The sequence below is a fragment of the Cornus florida genome, unplaced genomic scaffold (genome assembly GCF_030987335.1).
Source record: "Cornus florida cultivar Cherokee Brave unplaced genomic scaffold, ASM3098733v1 CherokeeBrave_3.0.0_Hap2_Chr01, whole genome shotgun sequence".
Taxonomy (NCBI): Eukaryota; Viridiplantae; Streptophyta; class Magnoliopsida; order Cornales; family Cornaceae; genus Cornus; species Cornus florida.
The window spans coordinates 115,427,892-115,454,065 of NW_026775571.1; the positions used below are offsets into that span (position 1 = coordinate 115,427,892).

Sequence of the window (26,174 nt, forward strand, 5' to 3'; positions counted from 1 at the left end):
ATATTCTTGTTTGGATAAAATAGAGGAGATAAGAAATAAAAAAAAGATAATAATCAAATTACTGTATTACTCTTTTGTATCTAATGTAAATAAAATAGCTTGTTTTCAAAGCTTGAATTACTTATAATTTGGAAAGCTTGAATTACTCTTTTGAATTACTTGTATCATATAAAATCCTTATAATTTAGTGGCCTTCCATCCCCGAAGTCGTTGCTTCAACTTCAAGCTGAGCGAATTTTGTGTGTTCAAAAATTAGCAGCTCAGTCTGTAAATGATGGTGAGCTTCATCTTGCAGTTTCTGTGAGTTCATACCACATTAAATTTGCTATCATATCTTAATTATTGGGTTATATGCAGGTTCAGCTGGTTTGGTGCCGATACATTGGTACATAATGACTAGCCCATTTACTGATGATGCCACAAGTTTTTTAAAAGTCATAAATATTTTGGCCTTGAAGCTTATCAAGTAAGATATATATATATATATATATATATATATATATATATATATATTTATTTATTTATTTATTTATTTATTTATTTTTATTTAGTTCTTGATTTTGGGGTAGCTCATCTGTGAATACATTTTTAAAGCAGGTCACCTTCTTTCAGCATAGCACCATACCTTGTGTTTCAAAAGATGGTAGATTTGTCATGGAGACTCCATACAAAGTAGGGTTTGTTCTTATAATTCATGATTAATTTCGTTGTATGGTTGGCTATAAATGTCTACATTCGCATTCATCTTAGGAGTCTTTATCCTCAAAAACATATTCTTATGTAAGACATGCTGAACCTGTGCTTTTGAAAATTGTGGTAATATTTATATTCCACTTGGTTATTACCATTTTAGCTAGCATTCGGAATTTGATATATTGGCCAACAGCCTACTACTAAAGCTTTTGCATAATCATTTGGGTGAAAGATTTTATATGCTGAATTTGAGAGGGGTAGCACATGCTAGGAAAATCTGTTGTTAGTTTTGGCATTTAATAAACCCCTTTTGTAGTGAGAGGTAATTAAGAAGATTATAGTTTCCATTGCTAAATATGCTTTGGAACTTTCAGAAACCATCTGTAATCTTATGGAAATCAGAGGCAATTTGCACCCAGATTATGACAAATATAGAATACTTACTACGGAATGATTAAAAGTCAATAATATCTATTTTAATTCAAAGAGTATACTCAAGACAACAAAAGCAACTAGTAACATTAGAGATTTCTTGAGTTCTATACGCCGATAGTTTGGGTAATAGATGTCATCTACTAACAGTTTAGTAGTAGATGGAAACAATTTTGAACTCTTCTCTTACAAAAGCAGCAAATTTTATTTTTCTTCTTGCTTTTTTTGTTTGCTTTGCTTTTGCTTATGTTTATGTTTTTCTGCACACACACAGTGAGAGAGAGAGAGATTAACAAACCAAGTGGTGGTAAGAATGAGTCATGGTTAAAACCTTGATTTCTGTTATGACTATAAGTTCGGTATTTCCTGCACAACCAAGCCGAAGATCGAAGCGACGGACGCGAGAGAAGAGGAGATAGAGAAGCGGCGATTCTGATTTGCAGACGCGAGAGAAGAGGAGATAGAGAAGCTGCGTAATATTATTGACCTAGGACTTGAATGTAATATAAATTTTATGTATAGAATTTTGAAGGCTATTTTGTCTTTAATGAATATTTTACTTAAATTATTTCCTTTCTCCTCAAACCTTTTCAAAATTGGAAGGGTTTAGTTGGAGGGATTTGAAAGGGTAGGTTCTCCCACCAAATCCTTTCCAATCTTTTTTTTTTCTCTTCTATTCTTTTCATCCAAACACACTTAATACTATTATTTCTTTTCTTTTCTCTCCAAATCCCTCTAAGTAATGACAAGTCAATGATAACTATAGATACATACACCCAATTAATTAATGGAGTTGATATTGGCACTCCACCATTATCCTCGGGCACTCCATTCCTTTTCTCTCCTAAGATGAAATTACAAAAGAGTCTATAAACTATACAATATTCAATTCTTATAATTTTAAATTCCAATTCTAACCTAAATTCCTTCAAATTCCCTCCCTTCATCTCTTCAAACGCAAAAATGAAAGATTTCCTAATGATGACAAGGAAATCTCATTATTGTATTTTTTTTTTTTTTAATTTTATTCTACTTCCTTCTTTAGAACCTATATCTTGAGTTGGTTTTGAACATTTTATGTATTATTGTTGAATTAGATCAATGTAGAGCATCTTACAAATATTGGATCAATCTATCAATATTTACTTTAAAATTGAATTTTATCCTTAGATTCTATGGGAAAAATAATAAATACAATCCTTGATGAGACTGGAAAAATTCTGTAAATGTCATTGTTATTCTTCTATACTTCCTTGAAAAAGGTATTCAACCAGTACTTCTATTCTTACTAGTCCTTTTTTTCTTTGCTTGCCCTTTTTCTTTGTCAGCATAGGTCTAGGCTGCGTTACATAATCCCAGAAGAAACATTACCCTTGAGAAGTTCAAGACTTTCCAATGTTTGGAGAATTTTCCTTACAAAGAACGTGAAAATCAAAGATCGGGGAGAAAATTATTATTAAATAAAATTGAAAAAGTTTAAGATTCTATATAAAAGTATTTTATTAGAATAAGAAGTATTCTAATTGGACATAATTTTTTATTTAAATGAATAAAATTTATCGCATTTTAGAAAGAAAAAAAAAAAACAATTAATTAAATTGAAAATCAAAATATATGTTAAAATATCAAAATAAAAATATAAAGTTTTAAAAAAAGGTGATGAATCCTAAGATTCAAGATGGGATAGAACATGAGAAAAGACTCAAATGAATTAAATTGGAAGAGTTTTCACTTTATATAAAGAGTAACTATGTCATTAAAAATATAAGAATTAAACACTGAATAAGATAGCTAGGGACCTCTTTTATAATTTAATTTTAAAAAGAAAAAAGGAAAAAAAAAAAAAACTTTAGGATAACAGTAGACCCTTAATTAATTTTGTTGATAACTACTTGCAACCACCCAATTAATTAATTTTGCTGCATTAGTTATCAATAATGTCCAATTTTATCTCTTGTCCTAGACTGCAGTTTTTCCACCTTGAAATTTAATTGTTGTCCATGATTGCAAAACTTTGCCAACGGTTTCTTTTAACTTTCCATTAAGGTGAATTGACTGATCTAACATATATTCAAACCACTTATGTCCCCAAAATTGAACAACCATGATTCCAAATGAAAGATCTAGCTTTAGCCACTGGATTTTTTAGTTGGTTTTCCTACTAGTGAATGCAATTATTTTATATATATATATATATATATATATGTTCTAATTTTTAACCAACCAGTGTGACTCTTATTTGGATGTTTTGAATACTCATTTTCATACCTTTGAAGATATGTAAGGAAAGAAGTTACTTGACTGCATATAAAACTTCTATAATACAAGAAAGTATACAATACAACACACTTTTATTGTTGCGAGTATAAGGAGGATTAGATTTAAGTAGTTTTACCTTCGCAACGGTTGCATCAACGCCCGCCCTCCGAAAGTCGAAGTATCAAATTGAATTATTAATATTCCAAAAGACCATGCAATTTCTGAATAAAACTATCCATATAAGAGCTCTCAAGCCCCTTGCTTAACAAGAACTCCTTCCATTTAGCATGATTAACCATTACCTCCTTCCCCACTTCACCATCAACCTCCATTACCAACCTTATTGCCTTGCACACACCCTCCCTAGTAAAATTACCATCCTCTTCACCCTTCTCAACCTCCACTCCAACTTTCAAATCCCCACCCATCAATCTTGCATTGATAATTTGATCACCCACATGTGGCATTAGCACTAATTGGCAATCATTCACCATAGCTTCCGACAACGAACCCGAACCACAGTGGGTCACAAAGCACCCCACTGAAGGGTGTCCCAATATCAACTGTTGCTGAACCCAACCTCCATGAACCACTCCTCTCTCTTCAGTCCGCCTCTGAAACCCTTCGGGCAAAGCCAATTCAATCGTTTGAGCCCCGACAGGGGGTTTCAGGGCAGCAAAAAAGGGCATACCTGTCAACTCCAAACCCAAAACCAGTTCTTGAAACTGATCGCTTTTAAGCACACACTCACTTCCAAATGCACAGAAAATGACAGTTTTAGCTTTGAAATTGTCCAGCCACTTTGCCCATTGCTCTTCTAGGGTTGAAGTTGGCTGCTCTGGCACAACCGGCCCGGCCAATATCACCGGCTTCTTGAACTGGTTTTCAAGGTAATCACTGTAAGGACCTTCAATCTCATTACAACTTTTAAAACAAATGGCATCACATTCAGTAAATGAGGTTAAAAGACGTTGTGAGAAGGACACGCCTGTACCATACTCCTTTACAGATGCATTGCTTAGTTCACGAGCTTCGTGGGCACTTAGCTTGATAGATGAAAGTGGAAAACCAAGTGGAGGCTCCATTAAATCAGCTGGATTCAAATGTTTTTCACTTAGTCTTCGTGCCGGGCTTAACAGGTAACCAATAGTTGCAGGGCTTATGATGCAATAATGTATGCACTTAATGCCTAAAGGGCGAGCCAATGCTGGCAACCAATGAGCAAAATCAAAGAAAACAAAATTAGGTTTGAGGTCTTTAAGAAAAGCTTCAATGGTGGGTTTTGTGAGATCCATGGCTGTCATGATTAGAGACTGCATGGAATATGGGACATCTGCAGTTGTTTCAGCGCCGGGAGGGAGGCCATCCACGTGTGGAACATTGACAGAGATGAAGTTGATGAGGTCTGGATGGAGATTGAAATGCTCTAATTTAGGTTGTGTATTGTTGGGTATGAAGAAAGAGATTTTGTAGCCTCTCTCGGCAAGTTTGTTGGAGATATGAAGATGGGCAGTGAGGTGACCCAAGGCAAACCATGGGTACATAACTATGTGAAAGGCTTTGTTTCCCATGTATGAATGGTGCGTGCGCGCAACGATCCTTTTACAAAGTGCACACTCCTTTGCAAGTTACTGTAATTTCAAAAGGGGAAGATCCTGCAATTCATACATCACTCATCACAAAAAGCACTGCCTTATTTAAATGATTGGAACCATTTACAAAACATGCTTAAATTAAGAAAGGGCATTTAAAATTAACTTATACATAGCATATGAAAAACTATATATATATATATATACACACACACTTGTACATTCATAACTCCAACGAAAAGCTCAAACTATAGCAAGTGTTGATATTTGGCCAAATCCTGCATACATATTGGAACCACTTAAAAATGCCATCCATTTTGCACAAAAATGGCCAAAAGAATCCCCAACTAAGTAAAAATTAAGGATATGCTTAGTTTGTCGCTCATAAAACAGTCAACAACTTATAAATAAAGAAATTATTTTCAAAAAACTATAAAAGACAATTTTTTGAAAACATATATCTTTTTCTTAACTGAGTTTTCCTATGTGTCTAAGATTATCATGGATATTAGATTGAAAGTGTGTTGCTATCTTGTCAAGGCAATTTTAGGGATCAATTTTAAGAGAAACTGGAACATTCTTCAGTTTAAGGGATCAATTTTAGTTTCTACTTTCTAGATTCCTCTGTTCCTCAACATCAAAATTGATATATATATATATATATATATATATATATATATATATATATATATGTATCTACAGATTACACACTACACACATACATATCCCTGTCCCTAAATCTGCAGAATAATGAAACAAGAGAGTGGAGAGGAGAGTGCATACCTTTACCGTGTAATTTGGAAGACTTGGCTTTTGAGAGAGGTCTACTAATTTTTAAAACGGAGAGAGTAGCAGTAATGATGCCGGACACTACATTTTGTAGTTCAGACTGCCTTCCTCACATATTAATAGTCTTACTTTCAGAGTAAACTTTTTTTTCTCACATATTAATAGCCTCTCATAAACACATTTATCTTACTTGTGACTTTTTTTAATGGAACAATTATTTTTAGAAAAGTCAAAAAGAAAAGGCCGACTACTATCTTTTAAAAATGAGGGACGTGTATCCCTTAATAGACACAAAACAAACCTACCAAGTTATAAAAAATGTCATGAAAAAACCCATGATTGCAACTGTTTGCTAACTGTTTGATGAAATAGATATGGTGTGTCATAATTGTCATTTGTCTGTTGTAAATAAGTGCACGGAAATTAAATTGACGTGTCAAAGTGGTGGCCCACTTTTGAAGTTCTGAAGAGAGAAATAGTAGGACACATTGCAAATCTCGGTCAATTACATGTCAGAAAAAATAAATAAAACTCTCACATCTCTATGTCATTTATTGATGTGTCACAAGTTTATTATTATTATTATTTATTTTTTTTGGGCATAAAAATAGAGATTTGTTAGTCCATTGGACTCGCTGAAAAGTGGGTTAGCAATTTTGGGTCGCCAACAACGGCGACCCTGTTAGTAAATCAGAATTTTGAAAGTGGAATGAAAATTTAGTTTAATTTAAGAAGAAAATAATAATTTCAAGACTCCAAAAAAGAACTAATTTTTTTTAATTTCAATATCAATACTCTAATTTGGTTCTCCCAAACATAGCTTTAAGGTATATGTGTGTGTGTGTATTTGGACGTAAGGTATATGTATATTCAGCCAATGCTCAAATGTTGTAAAATTCAATTCTGTATGGTAGTTTTATGATTTTTTATGAGGGGCTAGGATCCCACATGCTAATAAGAGTCATTAATTATATAGTGGGGCAAAAATTATTATTGAAACTGAAAGATTTAAAAAATTACAGATATTTGTACAAATTTTGATTATATAATTATTGTTGATTTGGACAATTGATGGCTGATATTAAAAATCAAAGCATATCTAGTTTCATGGAAACCATATACGGTGCGTGGCATACACTTACCTTTTTTTTTAGTGAAATGCAGTCCTTTTAACTGAAAGCTCTGCCCGAACAAAGTAGCACCCATAGGAATCCAATTTCAATTCAACTCGCTCATTTGTCACCTCTATAACCATGTATTGTTAAGAAGTGAAATTTTTTGAATTTTTAATTACGGTATTTTGCTTGAGATTATAAGTGCAAAGGTATACATTGCCCTAATTTTTGTTGATCTATCCACTGCAGAACTTTAGCCATTGTTGATCTCAATTATCAAAACTTTAGTCACGTAAAGAAAATCAATAAATCAACTAGTCTAAACCTGAAAATATAAACAGAGAAATAAATAAATCTAATTAACAAATAATTTAATAAATAAAAAACCACATTATTAATCAATAGGATTATACGAATACCGTGTGTGTGGTGAAAAACTAATACAATTGGTATTTAAAAAAAAAATCTAATTAAAGAATTAATACATAATTTAAACATTGAAAAAAGAGAAAAATCATTCATGTACTAATTCATGGACAGTTACATTATAACAATTCCAAAATATATCTACTATAATAAAATAAAAATACCAATCAATTCATGATTTTCTTTTTAAAAAAAAAAACCTATTATGTATCAATGTATTCAACCAAGAGACGAAAAATTCAAGAGAAAGCAAAAATATTTGTTCTTAAAAATGATAGAGAGATTATATATATAAATACACATATGTATGTATAAAAATATTATATGTATTTTAATTATCGGAAGAAAAAAATATATTATATGTATTTTAACGATTATTTGTTAGTGAGAGCCTTATTTGAGAATGAAGGACTTCCATTGCCTCATCAGTGTTTGGAGGGTGGAAGGTGAACTCTGGATTATTTCCAAGTCCGTAGGGTGGAAACTTCAATCAGGTGAGAAAAATTATAATAAAAGAAAAATACCAATCAATTTATGAATTTCTAAAAAGACCTATTATGGGAGATGAAAAATTGTTATTGAGTGAAATAATATTATAGGAATGCATACACGTGTGTTTTTATTGAGAGCCTTACTCTCAATAACAATTTCAATTTTAATTAATTATTAGCAATAATGACAAACAATCATATAAATTGTATTAAACAATGAAATTGTTAAGCTTTTCAATTTCTTGCTTTAAAAGCAAAACATATCATTAGATTTAAAAATTAAAAAAAAAAAATGTTAAGAAATTCAAAAAATAACCAACTAGTCCTTAAAAATGTGAGAGAGAGAGAGAAAGGGACGTTGTAACTAATGGGTAATTTTAAGAGGTGAAAGAATTTTAATTAATTATTAGACAATAATGACAAAAAAAATTATATAAATTATATTAAACAATCATCATAGAAATTGTTAAGCATTTCAATTTCTTGCTTTAAAAGCAATCAATATCATTAGATTTAAAAATTAGAAAAAATGTTAAGAAATTCAAAAAATTGCTTACACTGTTAGAATGGTAAAGATATAGGTATAAATTTTGATACATTTTTTATGGGTAAAGTACAAGAAACAATATAGGTTTTGTGCACAATGCCTCCCTCCATTTTTAAACACAAGCATTGTTAGTTCCTATTTTTTAAAAAGGTGCATTTCAGTCTATATTTTTCAAAAAATGTTCAAATAACCCCATCTAACCACTTTTTGACAAAAAAATAAATCTGAAAATCCAATTTTGACCTTTTTTTTCTTTCCATAATGTGTATTTATATAATACTTAAAAAACATGAAAATCAAATTAAACATTACAATTTATGGAGAAAAAATTAAACATTATACACCTTTAAGCTCCGACGTAAAATATTTTCTTTTTTCAGGTAAAATATTTTCTTTTATTTTTATTTTTTAGTGTCTGGCAAGGGTCTAGGTGGAGTCCATCCGGTGAAGCATGTAAAATAACTTAGCGAAAATTGATGAATAGGTTATTTTTGTTAGATTTTTTTTTTTTTCGTAAATATTTTACAACAACCAAACACCAGAATAAATATATATATATTACATTCAAACAACCACAAACTGAAAAAAAATAATAATAATAATAAACATTACACAAAATAATGGTAAAATGAAATGCAATTGCTCTTTTCTACATAGTGTCTGTGTGTGCATAAATCATTGCGATAATAGTGGTGGATGAGACATTTGAATAGGGAAAAATTGAACCTATAAAAGTTGTGTCCCATGCTTTTAACAAAGGATCATGTAATATCATTGTAGTAATAAATGTGGGCAAGTGTTTAGGGTTAGAAAATGCAAATTTTTTTTTTTTTCCATTTATGATTTAATGACTAATAGCATAGTAAAGTTATTGTTTGGCTAGATTAATGGATATCACAGTGCCAGCATCATAAGGAAAATATATGGGCAAGGATTTGTGTCCTTAGTTTAGTCATTTGACCTTACCTGCATGTTTTAATATTATTGTATTCTTCTGGCAAAAGAACTTTAGAGTAGCTATTTAGAGGGGTATTTGTACCAAATTAAAATTGTAAGAGGGTTTTAAACTACGTTGAGACTTTTTTGCACTATATTTATACTATTGAATATTTTTTTTTTTTTGCACTTTACCCTTTTATTATTGAATTGTTATACAAATAAAAACTCAGATTTTTAATATAAAATTTTCATTTAGGACGATTTAAAAGTTGTAAGGTTCATTTATTAGAGCCAGAATTTTTGTTGGTAAGACAAATTAACAACTAATGTCAAAACAGGACTTGGACACATGATTTTATATACCTTGTAACCAATCAGTAAAACCAGCATAACCTAAATAACAAAATTCAGTTCCAAAGAAGACTAGCATGCTTCTGTAGATGCTCATCAAATTCTCCCACCCAACCCAAATCTCTTGTTTATTTATTTATTTATTTATTTTACACAAATAAAGGAAAAACGGACTACAAGCCACTACGTACAACTATCAACAAACAGAGCTTCCCTTACACAACTGGGAAGAGTACTCCAATAAGGATTAGAGGTTCTAGCCTGAAGAGCCAACCTCATTGCATTTTCTAGGAAACCAAATCATATAAATATATATATATATATATATATATATATATATAGTGAAATATCAAACTGACTCATTAATATTCCAAAAGACCATGCAATTTTTGAATAAAACTATCAATATAAGAGCTCTCAAGCCCCTCGCTTAATAAGAAGTCCTTCCATTTTGCATGGTTAGCCATTACCTCCTTCCCTACTTCACCATCAACATTCATTATCAACCTTATTGCCTTGCACACACCCTCCCTAGTAAAATTACCATCCTCTTCACCCTTCTCAACCTCCACTCCAACTTTCAAATCCCCACCCATCAATCTTGCATTGATGATTTGATCACCCACATGTGGTATTAGCACCAACTGGCAATCATTCACCATAGCTTCCGACAACGAACCCGAACCGCAGTGGGTCACAAAGCAGCCCACTGAAGGGTGTCCCAATATCAGCTGTTGCTGAACCCAACCACCATGAACCACTCCTCTCTCTTCAGTCCTCCTCTGAAACCCTTCAGGCAAAGCCGATTCAATCGTTTCAGTGCCCACAGGTGTTTTTAGGGCAGCGAAAAAGGGCATACCTGTTAGCTCCAAACCAACAACCAGTTCTTGAAACTCATCCTTTTTAAGCATACACTCACTTCCAAATGTACAGAAAATGACAGTCTTAGCTTTGAAATTGTCCAGCCACTTTGCCCATTGCTCTTCTAGGGTTGAAGTTGGCTGCTCTGGCACAACTGGCCCAGCTAGTATCACCGGCTTCTTGAACTGCTTTTCAAGGTAATCACTGTAAGGACCTTCAATCTCATTACAACTTTTAAAACTAATGGCATCACATTCAGTGAACGAGGTTAAAAGACGTTGTGTGAAGGACACACCTATACCATACTCTTTTACAGTTGCATTGCTTAGTTCACGAGCTTCGTGGGCACTTACCTTGATAGATGAAAGTGGAAAACCAAGCGGAGGCTCCATTAAATCAGCTGGATTCAAATGTTTGTCACAGAGTCTTCGTGCTGGGCTTAACAAGTAACCAACAGTTGCAGGGCTTATGGTGCAATAATGTATGCACTTTATGCCCAAAGGGCGAGCCAAGGCCGGTAACCAATGAGTAAAATCAAAGAAAACAAAGTTAGGTTTGAGGTCTTCAAGACAAGCTTGAATGATGGGTTTTGTGAGATCCATGGCGGTCATGACTAGAGAATGCAATGGATATGGAACATCTGCGGTGGTTTCAGTGCCGGGAGGGAGGCCGTCAACGTGTGGGACATTGACAGAGATGAAGTTGATGAGGTCTGAATGGAGATTGAAATGCTCCACCTTGGGCTGTGTATTGCTGGGTATGATGAAAGAGATTTTGTGGCCTCTCTCAGCAAGTTTGTTGGAGATATGAAGATAGGAAGTGAGGTGGCCCATGGCAAACCACGGGTACATAGCTATGTGAAAGGTTTTGTTTTCCATGTATGAATATGTGTGTGTTTGTGTGTGCAGTGATCCTTTTACAAAGGGTACACTCCTTTGCAAGTTACTGTAATTCCAAAAGGAGAAGATCCTGCAATTCATACATCACCGATCACAAAAAGTGGAGATTGCATCATCAAACGATGAAAGTGGATCATTATAGGTGATTTTCAACTGGTCATCCAATCTCCACCCTTAATAAAGTACGACACTCTCATCCTTGCTCCCAACAAAATGGACAAACTATAGCCAAGTGTTGATACTTGGCCAAATCCTCCCCTACATAATAGTACGTCCCATCAATTTTACACAAAAATGGCCAAAAGAATCCCAAAATTACATTGAAATTAATGTTCTTCATTTACAGAATATGCAAGAACATTTACAGAATATGCAAGAACAATGAAAGGACCTCATGAGCAACCATGAAAAGAAATGAACTCTCTCAAATTGAGATGAAAATTCCACATTCTTAATTAATCATTGTTCCTCCACATCAATATAACATATGTAAGCGCGCATATTATACACACACATAAAAATCACTGTTCCTAAATATGCAGAATTATGAAACCAGAGAATGGAGAGTGCATATATATATTACCTTTACCGTGTAACTTGGAAGGCCTCGGCTTTTGAGAGGGGTCTCCTAGTTTTTTAGAACGGAGCAACAATGATGCTGATCAACCATAAAAACATACAATTTATTTCCCCTTTTTTAGTAGGTTATATATAGAAAAGTTGGAGGGAAGTTGGGGAACTGTTGCTTATTTAAATTGTTTTGGTAGGTAATTCTTTCTTTCTTTTTTTCTATAATAAGTAGGTAATATTCTGTTGCTTCACAAATAAAGAATAATGAGATCTAACCGAGCAAGGAATGATAACATCATCATACATTAAAATACTTATCATTATTCATTTCTTAAACAAAACTATAACCAAAATGATTCTTCAGCAGTTTTCTCTAACCGAATGGTTTCTTGCATCAGTTCTCTAGTAAAAAATACATGCCTTTGATTTATTTATTTTTGTTTCACAATAAACACGAAAGTCTCATTTGCCCCTCACTTCTTAATGTCTCAAGTAAAACCTTAATAGCAAATGATAAGAGGAATGCTGTGATGAAACAGAAAACATCACAACTCTTAACAGCAGATAAATAGCGAACATGTATACTTTGATCATTGATGGCCATACAAATAAGTCTACACGAGCATTTTACATACCCAACAACTAGAAATTGCAAATTGCTGCTAATATATATATATATGTATATCATAACCAGTGTTTCTCTATATAATTAGTATCATAGTCTTAAATTCCAAATGAGATTTGGAGGATGTCACATGTATATTATTGCATTCACCATTCCTAGTCTGTTTTAGTGTGTTCATCATATAGAACAACGGGTCAGCAAAAAAATTGTAAAGGTAGCCACTTGTAAACCATCATCCACCGGTTAGAATATGCTCACTTATCTCAGTCCGATTTCGGCACTGTGCCTCCAGGGAACAAAGAAAAATGCATCATGTCCTCATGTGACCAAGAAACATCAGATTGATGAGAGACAGAAGACTGAATGATATGATAGAGAAGAAAAGAAAGAGAGACTCAACTGCTATAGCAAAACCATTTGGCTGGACCAACAAAAAGTGCTGCTTATTCCATATGCATCCAAGTTTCTTCAACTACGTCAAGTAATAGCCACTCGGATTGTCGACAAGGTAATCATATGGTGCACCAATTCCATAATCAAAACCTTCACTTGTAGGTGCCATTTGCTTTGGAGCAGAATAGACATTTCCAACACCATCCCTCAAATTACCTTTTGTCCTCCCCTTGAGGGAGGGCTTTCTGTCCAAGGGAAACTCAGCAGTAAGCCTTCTCATCTGCTTCTGCAGATCAACAACTGAATCGTTTGTAATTTTTCCTTTTGGACTCTTCTTCCCATCAACCAGCTTAAATTCCAACCTATACAAGGCACAAACATCACACTTGTCGATCTCGTACTCATAAAGATGCCATTCACAATTTTTCATTGGTTGCGGATCCATATAATAAGATCTCTTCAACCCTCCAAACTCATTCATCACTTGCTTCCTTGACTCATGCCAGCCACGCCCATTATAATCTGGTAATGACCTTTGCTTTCTATTTCCGCTCTCAAATGCTCTTCGGGGCTTATCAAAAAAGAGCCACTCCCTGATTGTCTCACCCTCAAGTACTGAAAAATCAAAGAGCTCTGCAATAACACAAGGGAGTCGATTGATCATACAAAACTCACAAATAAAATCATTAACACAACTTCTTCCCCAACTTAATGGGGGAGAAAAAGTTAATAACTGAACAGACCTTGAGACATTTACAAACTTACCGGGAGCATTCCAGGGGGACTTTGAAGTTGCTGCTCCCTCACATTCTGGAATACCAACATGTTTTCCTTGTGCTTTGGCCCTAAGAGCATTGAAAAGCACTGGATCTTTCACGCCAATACCACCAGGTCTCAGAACTGGCGTCATACCAGGTGGACCTTCATTCAGTGCAAGTGCTCCATGAAGGCTACTGCAATAGTCTTGACACCAGGCCAATCCTTGAGCAGGCCTGTTACAATCCCAAAGCGCACATTTCGGCCCCAAGAAAGCAGAAGGTGGAGGGCAAATATTTGGCAGAAAAGCAGAGATCTGAGGGATAGCATCCTCACCACAAAGACCCGAACCATCAAAACCAGCAAAAAGAGTCTGCTCAAAGTCTTGATGGAAATCAAAAGCATGATAATCCAACTGAGTAGCAAACCCAAAGTTATGGACTCCCATGTTGTAAACTCCTGAAGGGGATTCTTTGCATTGATCAACCAACTGAAATCCTTGTTGCTGTGGCCCCTGATTCACACCAAAGCACTGCTGTATAATCCAAAGCACGACTTGTCAGTAAGTATCCATTTAAAAGCCTTACAGACATGCAGGAGATAAAGAAAAGTCGTTAAAACAACAAGAGACAGAGAGAAAAAGTTTTCAAAGCTTGTTGATTCAAATTGCAGAATAAAGAGGAAAAGAAACATTCTGAACACACAACCACAATAAAAGTAAACTCTTTTCACTCTTACGCACAACGGACAAAGCAAATTAAGAAGCTGGGAGTAGGGGAGATGGAATAACTATTTGCATATTAAATGGTTTTAACTTGGAAGAGAGAAAATTTGCTACTATCTAGAGAAATAAATATAGCAGAAAATGGGAATTGGATGCGTATGGGTAGGGCTTATGGTAATATAAGTGTTAAGAAAAGGAACTGATGTAGTATCTATAAAAAAAATGGACCTTCAACCTTGATATAAAACAAAGAGAAACAGAAAGAGAATGGCTTAAGGCTTGCTGATTTGAGTTGCAGAATAAAAAGGAAAAGAAACACTCTAAAAGCATAACCACAGTAGAAAAGCAAACCCTCCCCCCTCCCTCTCTTTATGGAAAAGGTAAACTGAAGAGTAGATAAAGGTCAGAACTTAATTACACAACCAGGTGAGAAATTATAAGCACTGCCAAGAATTAAACAGTATTTAAAGTTAACAAGTCCCTCAAAGATTAAAATAAAGAGCCCATCAAAAGCTGGATATCATGTATAAGCAGTGTGCAAGTGTATGCCAGTGAATATAGAATGAGATCGTGAAAATAAGGAACTCTTTGGTAACTGGAGAAGAGCACTTGAATTCTTATATAGAAGAATAAAGGCAATATTCCAAAACTCACAAGCATTATAGGCCAAAACTAATTTTATTTGAAAATAGAAAACGAAAAAAACCAACTAAAAATCAACTAGACTTTATACCAGAAGGATCAGCAACATAAGTTATTTTATAACAAAATTTGTTCGCGGAAAGTTTCTGGAAATGAAGAAAGACCCTTTTATTAAATTATTAAATTCAACTATGGACTAGAAAATGCAGTAACCTTGAAATCGAAGTAGTACCAAACTAAAAAAATAGATGTGACCAATAAGATAAATGGAGTGCTAATTGGCATGAGAACGGTGAGGAGATGACCAAGTGAATTTCCAACCACAACAGGTCATTGCAAAAAGTCCTTGTCCAATTTCATTGCTTGAGTACAGAGTTATAATATTAAAGAAAATATCTCATAGTGCATGATCAAAGACGGAGAAATTTTTAGATGGTCCCGGGACCATTGGTCCCGGCAAATTACCATTTGACGCTTAAGCAAAAAGCTGAAAAAACTTGCAAATTTCTGACACAACTGCGTATATGTCCAATGGTGATTCGCCCGGGACCATGTAATTACTTCTCTCAAACATGATTTACTTTTAGCCAATTATAGTATAGGATAACTAGTGACCTAGAATAATAGGGATGTGTATTCTAGGGTAACAGAGCTAAGAACATAAATAATTATCAATTGGTAAAGTTAAGAGTTGCATATGAGGGCAGAGATTCATGGCTCTGAAACTCATTGAAATTGATTAGGTCATGCATAATAAACACCAATTATTGCATGGTCAACACCTTAAAGGAGCAATATAATTCATAGCAGAAGAGATTATACAGATAAGGTTTGGTTAAGCCTGTCAGCAAAGCCATTGGAACTGCAATTTGACCAAAGATTTGGCCCTAGATAGGGTTAGTGAAATACGATTATTTGAGCCAGGGACATAACACATAGTTTTTAAGTGTTATGCATGGGAAAAAGGGGTAAACAAAACTATAACAGCTTCGCATGAAACAATCAACCAAAATGTAGAGACATAATTAATTAATATGTTACAACTTTCAAACTAGAAAGCAAAACAAAACAAAAGAAACTAAGATCACACACGTTTAGCAGTAACAACAATTCAAAAGGGTGGCATAAGAACAGAACAGGGAGTTAAACCAGGCAGTCCAAAGTGCCTATTTTCTTCTTTTGGTTCATATATCTTGATGCTGAGAAACTAAGAAGCCTCATCTGGCATATAATGAACTATGAAAATGTAATGTTGCATATCTTGTTTCCATTAGACATAGAAACAGTGGTAGTGGAGAAAGTAAAAGAAATTCACACCTGCTAATTTAGTTCAAAGAAATTCAACATCACACGGCAACAAAAGATTTTTAGAGAAAGACCGGGAAATCTTTAATAGAATTTTTTTTTCTGTCCCCTCTTAATTATTCCAACATGAAATCCATGAATTCTTTAAGTTCTAAGGTTCCAAACCCGTCTACTTATAAATGAATGCTTCTTATGCTATTGGGGATGTAAAAAGCTTCAACAATGGATCTCTCTCTCTCTCTCTCTCTCTCTCTCTCTCTCTCTCTCTCTCTCTCTCTCAATATGTACGTGAATGGTACTCTCTCTCAATATATGTACCAAATTTATGATTTCAAACTAATTAAAATAGTAAGATTTATATGCAAACCGAACTAATTAGCCTAAAACTTACATGTGAACCAAACTAATTCTAATAAGATATATACCTCTTGGAAAATAGCGCTATTGCTGACTTTTTGCCCATCAGGCTCAAGCTTTGGGGCAACTAATGCACTGGTGGCATCGTCTTCTTCTTCATAAAGCTGCAACAGCCGACAAATGTCTGATGAAAAAGACCCAGGACTTCCACCCTGCACAGTCAACATTTACATTATAATCCACAATTAAAATATTGGCACGCACACAAAACATTTATCATCATCGTAGTCATCATCCTTGCCTTAAACCCATATGAAAGGGACCAACCACATGAATTCTTCTTTTCCATTCTTCTATTACAAGCCGTCTCCCCTATAACACTTTTCTAAAATCATTTTTAACAATTTCATCCCATGTTAACTTCGGTCCCACTCTTTGTATCCTACCTTACATGCAAATTAGTCTTGCTCTTCTTACCAGAGCATCTATAAGTCTTCTTTGTATATGTTCATATCACTCCAATCTACTGATTCTACTCTCTCTTAATTTTCACTAATAGACACCACTCCTAATTTCTCCCTCACATGTTGATTGGTGACCCTATCTCTTTTAATCACCCCTATCGTCCAAATTAAACTACTCATTTTCACTACATGAATTCGTTGTTCCGGATTTTTTCAGTATAGTTCAACACTCTGCATCATATAAAATGATTTCCCTAAGTTATTTGTTATTCTATTATCACATAAATCGCCAGAACATGCATATATATGTACTTTTATGTGGGCATGTCTGTGTGTACTGTGTTCATACATATTTACATTCATACATAAATACATATACACTAAAGGAATAGAAGACGCTAACGTGCAGAGAAGAAGCTGGAGAGGGCTCGTTGAGTTCAGCTTTCCACTCTCGAAGCATCTGATGAACTTGCTCTTCAAGTACAGCGACTTCAATAGTACGGCTCTCCTTCCTCGCCGATTGCAGATCCGAGAACATGCCTTGAAGATCATCCACACGGTTCTTTGCCCTATCTTTGAATAGTTGGTGCGACGCAGACTTGCATCCACCGATCTTGGTACCTTTTCCCATAGAAAAACCCTAAATCGTCAACACTCACCTGCCAAACCACAATTAAATAGGCCTCAATTCGCAATCAACTCTAAATTAGATTCAAAACCACAAGTTTAGATATTATGACAATATTTGACCATGAATTTGTGAATAATAATAACAATGAACAAAGAAAAGAAATAAAGAACGAAAGCAAATATTCGAAAAGCTGAGAGAATTATCCAAAGAGAGAGCATTTGATACCTATCTCGGAATCGGAAAGTTTGAGCAGATGAGTGTGTGTGGGGAAAGAGACTAGAGAGAGGTGCTTTTTTTCTAGTTTTCTTCTCTCTCAATTCTCTGTTGAGTTCTCTTTCTACACGGAAAGCAACGTGCGCGGCAAAAGCGTTTTAGGGAATTATGCTGGTCTGAGTTTGTCGCCGCACCCCTCGTCTTGTGTTAAATTATCCATAGAACCTTCAGCGTGTATTGACAATTCTATCCTTAATTCATAGTTTTAATATTTTTTTTTTTTTTTTTTTTTTTTTTGTGCAAGAATATTAGGTATTAGTGATTAGCAATTTTAGTATTACTTTATATTTTAAGAGTGTAGTAAGAAAATGATATCTATATCCCTTTTTATTCTTTTTCTTTTTTCCGATCAATTTAATTTTTAATAAAAATAACATAATTATCTTTAAAAGAAACTCAAATCTCACACATTATTTGATAAAATTAAAAATAAATACTAAATAATTTAAGAACTAAATTTTAAGTACTAAAGTTTTAAAATGGTAATTAAAAAAAAAATTGAAATCTTTTTAAATTTTAAGCATTTGATATTCAATAATTAGTAAAGTTTTTGTCACACAAAATTTTATCTCACGTTAAATGGTGCTTAAAATATTACGATTACGTGTTGATATAATATTTAATTTTTATATTATGTTTGTATTATTTTTTATATTATTAGTATGTGAGCATATGCATTCAGCAAGATTTTTGTTGTCACAACCACATCTGGTCATAAGAGGCCCTCGCAACTGCCTATAACCACTCCAAGTGTTATAACCTCTTCTTTTCAAATGAAAGGTGAGAGAGTTTGAACCATGTAATTATCATTATTTGAATGTATGTAATTGAGAGTCCTTTCTTAGCTTATAAAATAAAAATAAAAAATAAAAATATTAAAAAAATTGGTGTCATAATCACTACTTTGGTTATTGTGTGTCGAATTAAGGACACGTCCCTAAATATATATACCTAAAACCACTTGGGTGCCCATGAGATTCCACTTTATCAAAAGATTATTCCTTCTAACCCTTTTATTTTTCTCCTTTGCCCTTTTTCTTGTGTATTTTTGGGATTAACCATTGAGCTATGTTTGACTCCATTCTTTATTCATATCACAATAACCCATATAGGGAAGTATATGTTGCTTCAAAGTTTTCATTTCTCCAAAAAAAATTTCCCTTTTATTTTCCTTTTTTCCTGATAATATGATGTGGGTTATTTATTTATTGGTAACAACTATTAATTGGATTTAATTGCAATTATTGTATATTTAATGCTTCAATACCAAGCAGTTCCTTTTTTTTTTTTTTTTCTCAATTTCTTCCTTATTTCTTTTTCTTTTTTCACATGGATGACTTGACATCAACTCTATTTTGGACAAACAGATTTCATTTTAAGGTTATGAAAGTGAGCATCTAGGATCTCATGTAAAAATAAAATTAAAAATTAAAAAAGTCTTGATGATCTTTAGAGTTATTAAAGCAAAAAATCAAGATATTAAAAGAAAAAATAATTATAATTATTTATATTGAGATATATTAAATATAAATAATCTTATTATTTTTTATTATAGCTTTAGGTCTCAACTTGAATCAAATCGCTCCTACACTAGACCAAACATAGGTTTGATTTTTGCTGCAAAAGTTAAAAAAACCCAATCATATTGACAGGATCAATAGCAATAATAACAACAACTAATATTACCTGGCCTGTCTACAAGTTTACAACTAATCCCAAATGCTCGCTTAGGCTTTTAGTAGCATTTTATATTTCTTTTAGTAGCATTTCATATTTCAAATTTTTGTTAGGTTCTATTTTCCTGTATTTAGTAATAATAAAAAAAAAAAAAGGTAAAAGATAGGAATTGAAATTTTTTTGTCATTATTAAAATCTCATGAAAAATAGGAGAGAAAATAAAATCACCAAAACAATTTGAAATTTACATGTCATATTTCTGTTTCATTTTCTCTAATCCTCCATAATTTTTTTTTTTCACAACCACTTTCCTTTTCCTTTTCCTTTAGATGAAGAATGCAAAGCGAAATAGAACCTTAATTTTGAAAGGGGAAGTTGAGTTGAATGAGGACATCACAGAATGGGGAATATTGTGTGTTCAAAGTTGACGTGGCGAAATGTGATTGGTCGCAAAGGGCCTTTACAAAAGCAACCAATTCCGAGAAACACACAAACAACACACCTTTGTGGGTGAGAAAAGTCAAAAATGAGAAGAGTAAGGAAAGCATAAAGGCCGCTTCCACTGCCCTTGTGGAGGAGATTCCTATATTGATGTCTCTTAAGATACAAGAGTCTTTAATGGAGCATTTTTATTACTAACCTTTCTCAAGATGATGAGCATCTTATGTCCTTAAAATGTAGCCATGCCAACAAAATCTGATCATGCCACTAACATATATTTGTAAAGATTGTTATGATGTTAGCAAAGTAGCATCAAAACCATATGCTACACCAACAAAATAAAATGAATAATAACATGTCAACTTAATCGACATAAAGTGACTCTTTAATTAAAAAGTGTTTAGATATTGAGACTAGGCACAGATCTATAAAGGACTCAGTGGGGGCATCCGCCTGAAATTTTTTATTATTACATTTTTGACCTCTAAATTTATACTTTTTTGTATTTATACTCATAAAATTATAAAATTGCCCCCACTGAAATTATTGTACACACAAATTTTGTAAGTCTGCAATAGAAACAAAATAGGAAGCAAATAATATAATTTTATTAATTTGATAAATTAAGGTACAATCCTCTGTAATATTCTTTACAAAAAGAATGGTCCTCTGATTCGATCTCCTTTTTGTTGTTGGTTGGATCCAAGGGCTGCACGAGTTTATTTTTGAATCGTCTTGGAATTTGGGTGAGGAATGGCACGATTTGATGTACTTGTTGTTGATCACCGTGGAATTTGATGAAGAGCGGCGCGATTTGATGTGCTTGGTGTTCTTCCCCTTTGGATTTGGATGTAGGGGATGAAAGCTTCTGTATTTCTCTTTGGAATTCTGGATCTCTGAATGCAGAATTTTTTGTCCCCCTTCTTCTTCCTCCAGGCCTCTATTTATAGGCTTCTTGGATTAAAAGAATGATGACACGTGTCATCTCCTGATAAGGATAAAATTATAACTGGGCCGGGCCGGTTATATTGTGATAATTATCCTTAAAAATAATTATTCCAAATATATTTTATTAGGAATAATTATCGTTCCATTTAATCATCTGGGCTGGGCTAATTAAATAATTTAAGTGGACCAAGCTTAGGCCAATTAAACATTTTAATTAAACATTAAACCCATATTGAATGGGTTAATTTGTCAACACCAAAGTCAATTAAATTTTTAGTGTCTACAAATTGCCTCCACTTCAAGTCCCATATTTAACAGGATTTGTTTCCTTTTTCAAGTGGGACTTGAAGTATCCAACTTTCCTTTTTTTTCTTTTTTCTTTTTTTCTTTTTTTTTTTTGGCCTTTCCAATCCCACTTCGAAAATTTGACTTTCCAATTTATACAAATCCCTTGCCTATATATATATATCACCCAAGTCATAGGATTTTGACATCAATTTCAATCAGTTCTGAAGGACTTGTAAGATCGCAACCTCTGAAGATTGTGTGGGATTGCGGCATCTGCTTAAACACATATGTATGACTGTTCTTTCTTTTCTTCTTCTTTTCTTGTTTTTTTTTCTTTTCTTTTTTTATTTTTTATTTTTTTTCTCTTCTCCACACTTGCTGGAGATCAATTTTTTTTTTTTTTTTCATGTTTGCTGGAAAACTTTTTTTTTTTTTTCTCCCCACGCTTGCTGGAAAACTATTTTTTTTTTTTTTTTTTTTTTCAGGACTTGATTGGATATAACAACTTGATTACACCAACCGTATCAGAAATTGAAATCTTCCTTCTTCACAACATTGATCGAGCTTCAAAATTTGTGTATTATTCCATCATGGTGGCATTCAAGTGTTTTATGAAGCAAAAGGTGACTATCTTAGAGAGCGAAAATTGTCGAAAAAGCCAAGGAACCACATTAAGTGTATTTGATTCACTTCTCGGTCGCGATGCCATTCATATGCCTGATCCTGATAATAAACATTGTTCTTCTCATTGGACACGCATTCAAATGCCTGATCCCGACAATGAACAATGTTCTTCTCATTGGACACGCAAGGCTACAGACTACCTTACCAACTTTAGTCTTGATCACATTAATGAAGAATCCCTTGTCTCGGAGGCCTTGATATTAAATTCTCCACTTCATGAGAGAATAGTTGAGGAGAACCAGTTTTCACTATTGGGTCACAATGTTCAAGCGAAGAAAGTGTCATGGAGTATTCCCTGTACACTTTCTACTGAATTACCACGCACCAAACTATATTGGGAATGGTTAGAAGATATCTTGGCGCGTTTCAATGACTTCTTATTAAAACAAAATCTATATGGTGCTCTATTCGCCTCGTTGTTTTCATATGATCACCATGAAGAGGTATTTTAAGCATTCCTCGAATGTTGGTGCCCAGCCACTAATACTCTTCATTGTTCTATTGGCGAGCTGTCTATTTCCCTTCGAGATTTATATGCGCTAGGCGATCTCTCCCATCAAGGAAGAATTTATGATGAAGTCATTCCGTGTGCAGATGAACTCTCGAGAGCTGGCAACAACAAACGTTCTCTCCCCTTGAGTTGTCAACATCTATTTTTGGCTTTCCACAGACTCCGCAAAAAGTACAAAGGAGAACAGAATGTGAAGATATCTGCCTGGATTAGTTTCTGGTTTCAAGGTGCATCAGGCATGCCAATCCCTCAAAGAGAATGAAAAAAAAATAAAGTTTATCGTCCAAAGGAAACTCAGAACCCTTTTGGTGCAATCCTTCATGTCCGGCCAATATCCACCAAAGAGAATGAAGTATTTATTAACCTTGGTGTAGATGAAGCATCGAGAGACACCACTTATCTAGCCGCTTTTTTAGCATGTTGGCTCTGTAAATTCATCTTGCCTGCACACCTTGGTAACGTGATTCGTCCTGGAACCTTCAAGGTTGCCAGCATGTTAGCAAATGGCTGCAACATTTGTCTTTCCATCCCAGTTTTAGCCAGTATTTACAGAGGTTTGAACGAGATTGTTTCCTCACCAGATCCTGGACGTTGCTTTGCGATATTTCCTGTACACTATGTATTCGGATGGTTGAGTAATTATTTCCAAACTAATTTCACCGTTCCCCATACCAAATACTAGCCTCAAATGACATTATATGCAGGAGAAGGAGGAGCAAAACATTTTGACGTTTTTGAAGCACAAAATTTATTTAGATCATGTGAAGGAGTAATTTTAACTAATCTGTCTAAAAGATCTTTAAAACAGCGACTCATTGTGGATAATGGCCAAATGATAAAGCCTGACTCTGACTACCTAATCAGTCTTCGATCATGTTATTTGACATTGCGCCAAGATGACCGTCTTATCATTGAGCCATATAGTCCACACAGATTTAGTCGACAATTTGGATACCACCAAGATGTTCCTAGAAAATTGAAGAACGATTTTCGTAATTGTACCTTAGAAGAACTCTTGAAGTGTTGGACTTTCTCCGTTTATTACTCTTCTGGTTGCGACGCGTTGCTTCCTTCAATATCTAGTCACCAGAAGTCCTCAATTACCAAAGCATATGCTAAATGGTGGTCCAACGTATATGTTGGTCCATTTAAAAGACTAGTTTCATTGTCGACTAAGCGTACAATTTCTCCAAAGGAATCGCCAGCTAAAGTTAAAAAATCATTATTAGTGGACTTAAGTCGAACTCTCGTTACAGACAAGAAGCCATTGAAACTCACAAGATCAATAATATCAATGCAGACCCGCCAACGGAGCAATTTCTGTCACCAGTAGAATCTCGACAACATTCTCAATTGTTAGTCCATTCAGATAAAAAAACTGACAATGAAGACCGTAACTGGAAACATGTAGGTGTAAATAACTTCCCGTATGATCAGGTTGTTATTCCTCATAATTTAGACCGCTTGTTTGAAGGAGTTAATAGCAGTTCGGAACCCATCCAAGTAAAGATTTTTTTTATTTTTATTTTATTTGTTTTTCTTTTTCATTATCTCAATTTTTTTTCAGACAAAAGGCAATGAAGGCTTTCTTGGAGAGGATGTTGTTATGGTTACTAATCATGTATGAAGTGGGGAATCTACTTATGGACCCTATGCATTTGATTTAGCAGCTAAAAGAAACCGTACAATTACTCAAGATGAGAACAACCCTCTCTTACAAGAGGTGGAGTCCCTTGAGAGGCATTCACAATCCCAAGCCTCTTTGATTGAAAAGGACGTCCAAAGCCAACAAATGATTATGAATATTGAAGAGATTCTTGCAACTGCTACTGCATTATCGACTAAGAGTCATCACCTTAGGGATGCCCAGACATCTCACCGAATCACACCCTCTGCAACTACTTTTAACCCGAGGAGTGCCATTTCTGAGATTAAGCACACGGTGGCCAAAGCATTTGGGAATATCATTAAGAGTAAAATGAGGTGTACAACGCTTTCAAAGATTCCATCTCTTAAACCAAAGTTTGACGAGATCTTTCTTGAAATTTCTAAACAATGTGTGGATTTTCCGAAGTTCTGCCATAGAATTGATGCATATATTCAAAATGGTGAAGAATATAACAAAGTTCAATTCAAGCATGATCATGCCTTATCTGAAGAAGTACGCTCCCGACGTTTAGCCGATGTTGGTTCTCACCTTAAAGAAGCTCTTGCTTTAGATTGTGCAGACGTGAAACAAGTTCAATCAGCTCAAGAAGCTCTGCATAATTGTGAGAGAGAAATCGAACTTTTGCATGCTTATATGGAAAGACATAAAGCCACCATTGAAGAAGCTAATAACTGAATTCTCCAAAGAAAAACTAACATTGCAAAATTCAAGGAGGAACAACATTCAATCGAAGAGACCTTCGTTGTCACTGATGATGATATAAAAGCCTTGAATTTCATGGAGAAACTGTTACAAAATGCTCAAACTGAAATTGAGGATCTCCCTTTGTTACTTAATGAGAAGTTGTTTTTTTTTTCCACATACCTTGTAATAAAATATCATTTTATTATGACAAAGTAATGAATTTGATTTGTTTATTTTGCCATTCACAGTTTATACTCTTGTGGGCCAATAGTGAATTTTTTTTTTTTATATATCATACTGAACTTAGAATGAAATTCTAAGCTGCCTACGTACCCCCAAACGAGGGATCAAGTCATCACGTAGTTCAAAAGGGGTATGAATTTTTTTTTTTTTTTTGGGCCGTACACAGTTTTAGCTCATGCGGGCCAAGAACATAGTACAGTTTAAGCTCGTACGATCAGGAGCATCAATAGAGACATGAGTTTTTTCGAAAAGTTTATACTCGTGTCACAGAGTTTTTGATTTTTTTTTTTTTTTTTTTTTTTTCCTTCAGGTGGACAATTTATACTCGTGCCAAAGAGTGTTGTTTTTTTCTTCTTCAGATAGACAGTTTATACTCATATCAAGGAGTGTCAATTGTTTTTTCAGGTAGACAGTTTAAGCTCGTGTCAAGGAGTGTCATTTTTTTGTTTGGGAAACAGTTTAAACTCGTATCAAGGAGTTCTTGATTTTTTTTTCTAGGTAGACAGTTTAAACTCGTGTCAAGGAGTGTCATCGACAGTTTAGGCTCGTATCTGGGAGCACTTCAAATTTAATAATTTTCTTCAACTTTACAAGAATCAGACGACAATCCAAACCTATGCTGAATGGTACGGACTATCTCGTCGTCATTTTGAGGATTTTTTTCTTGGTTTCCTTGACTTAATGCCCCCTGTGATTTTGCACTTTCGGTTGAAGTCGTTGTAGCATGGTGCGTTTCTTGATGCAAGTTTTTTGAAATGATGCTTATAATGAAAGATGAAACTATTTCGTTATCCGAGTTAGGAAGTATATTGTCTTTTTCTTCAGACTCACTTCTCTCATCTTCTTGAAGGTTGTCGGATATATCAGGAACATCTTCTCTAGCACTATGATTTTT

At 34.1% G+C, this 26,174-nt stretch overlaps 3 protein-coding genes across 4 annotated transcripts; all 3 read right to left on the reverse strand.

Moving 5' to 3' along the window:
- Window positions 1–3,406: 3,406 nt before the first annotated feature.
- Window positions 3,407–5,917, reverse strand: LOC132315821 (cyanidin 3-O-galactoside 2''-O-xylosyltransferase FGGT1-like). Its single transcript, XM_059814237.1, has 2 exons — window positions 5,760–5,917; window positions 3,407–5,039 (listed from the first exon to the last, which is right to left on the reverse strand). The coding sequence occupies exon 2, from the start codon at window positions 4,953–4,955 to the stop codon at window positions 3,579–3,581; it is 1,377 nt and encodes a 458-aa protein (XP_059670220.1). The 5' UTR covers window positions 4,956–5,039; window positions 5,760–5,917; the 3' UTR covers window positions 3,407–3,578.
- Window positions 5,918–9,996: 4,079 nt separating this feature from the next.
- Window positions 9,997–11,771, reverse strand: LOC132268764 (cyanidin 3-O-galactoside 2''-O-xylosyltransferase FGGT1-like). The gene is made up of 2 exons (XM_059769636.1): window positions 10,849–11,771; window positions 9,997–10,680 (listed from the first exon to the last, which is right to left on the reverse strand). The coding sequence occupies exons 1-2, from the start codon at window positions 11,473–11,475 to the stop codon at window positions 9,997–9,999; spliced, it is 1,311 nt and encodes a 436-aa protein (XP_059625619.1). The 5' UTR covers window positions 11,476–11,771.
- Window positions 11,772–12,531: 760 nt separating this feature from the next.
- LOC132315831 (transcription factor VOZ1) lies at window positions 12,532–18,240 on the reverse strand. Of its 2 annotated transcripts, none has more exons than XM_059814255.1 (5): window positions 18,087–18,240; window positions 17,634–17,889; window positions 16,835–16,978; window positions 13,748–14,270; window positions 12,532–13,615 (listed from the first exon to the last, which is right to left on the reverse strand). In XM_059814255.1, exons 2-5 carry the CDS (start codon window positions 17,859–17,861, stop codon window positions 13,062–13,064), a joined length of 1,449 nt encoding a protein of 482 aa, XP_059670238.1. In that variant the 5' UTR covers window positions 17,862–17,889; window positions 18,087–18,240; the 3' UTR covers window positions 12,532–13,061. The 2 variants fall into 2 exon arrangements, with proteins under 2 accessions (XP_059670238.1, XP_059670229.1); XM_059814246.1 differs by having other exon boundaries at window positions 13,748–14,273.
- Between the last annotated feature and the right edge of the window lie 7,934 nt (window positions 18,241–26,174).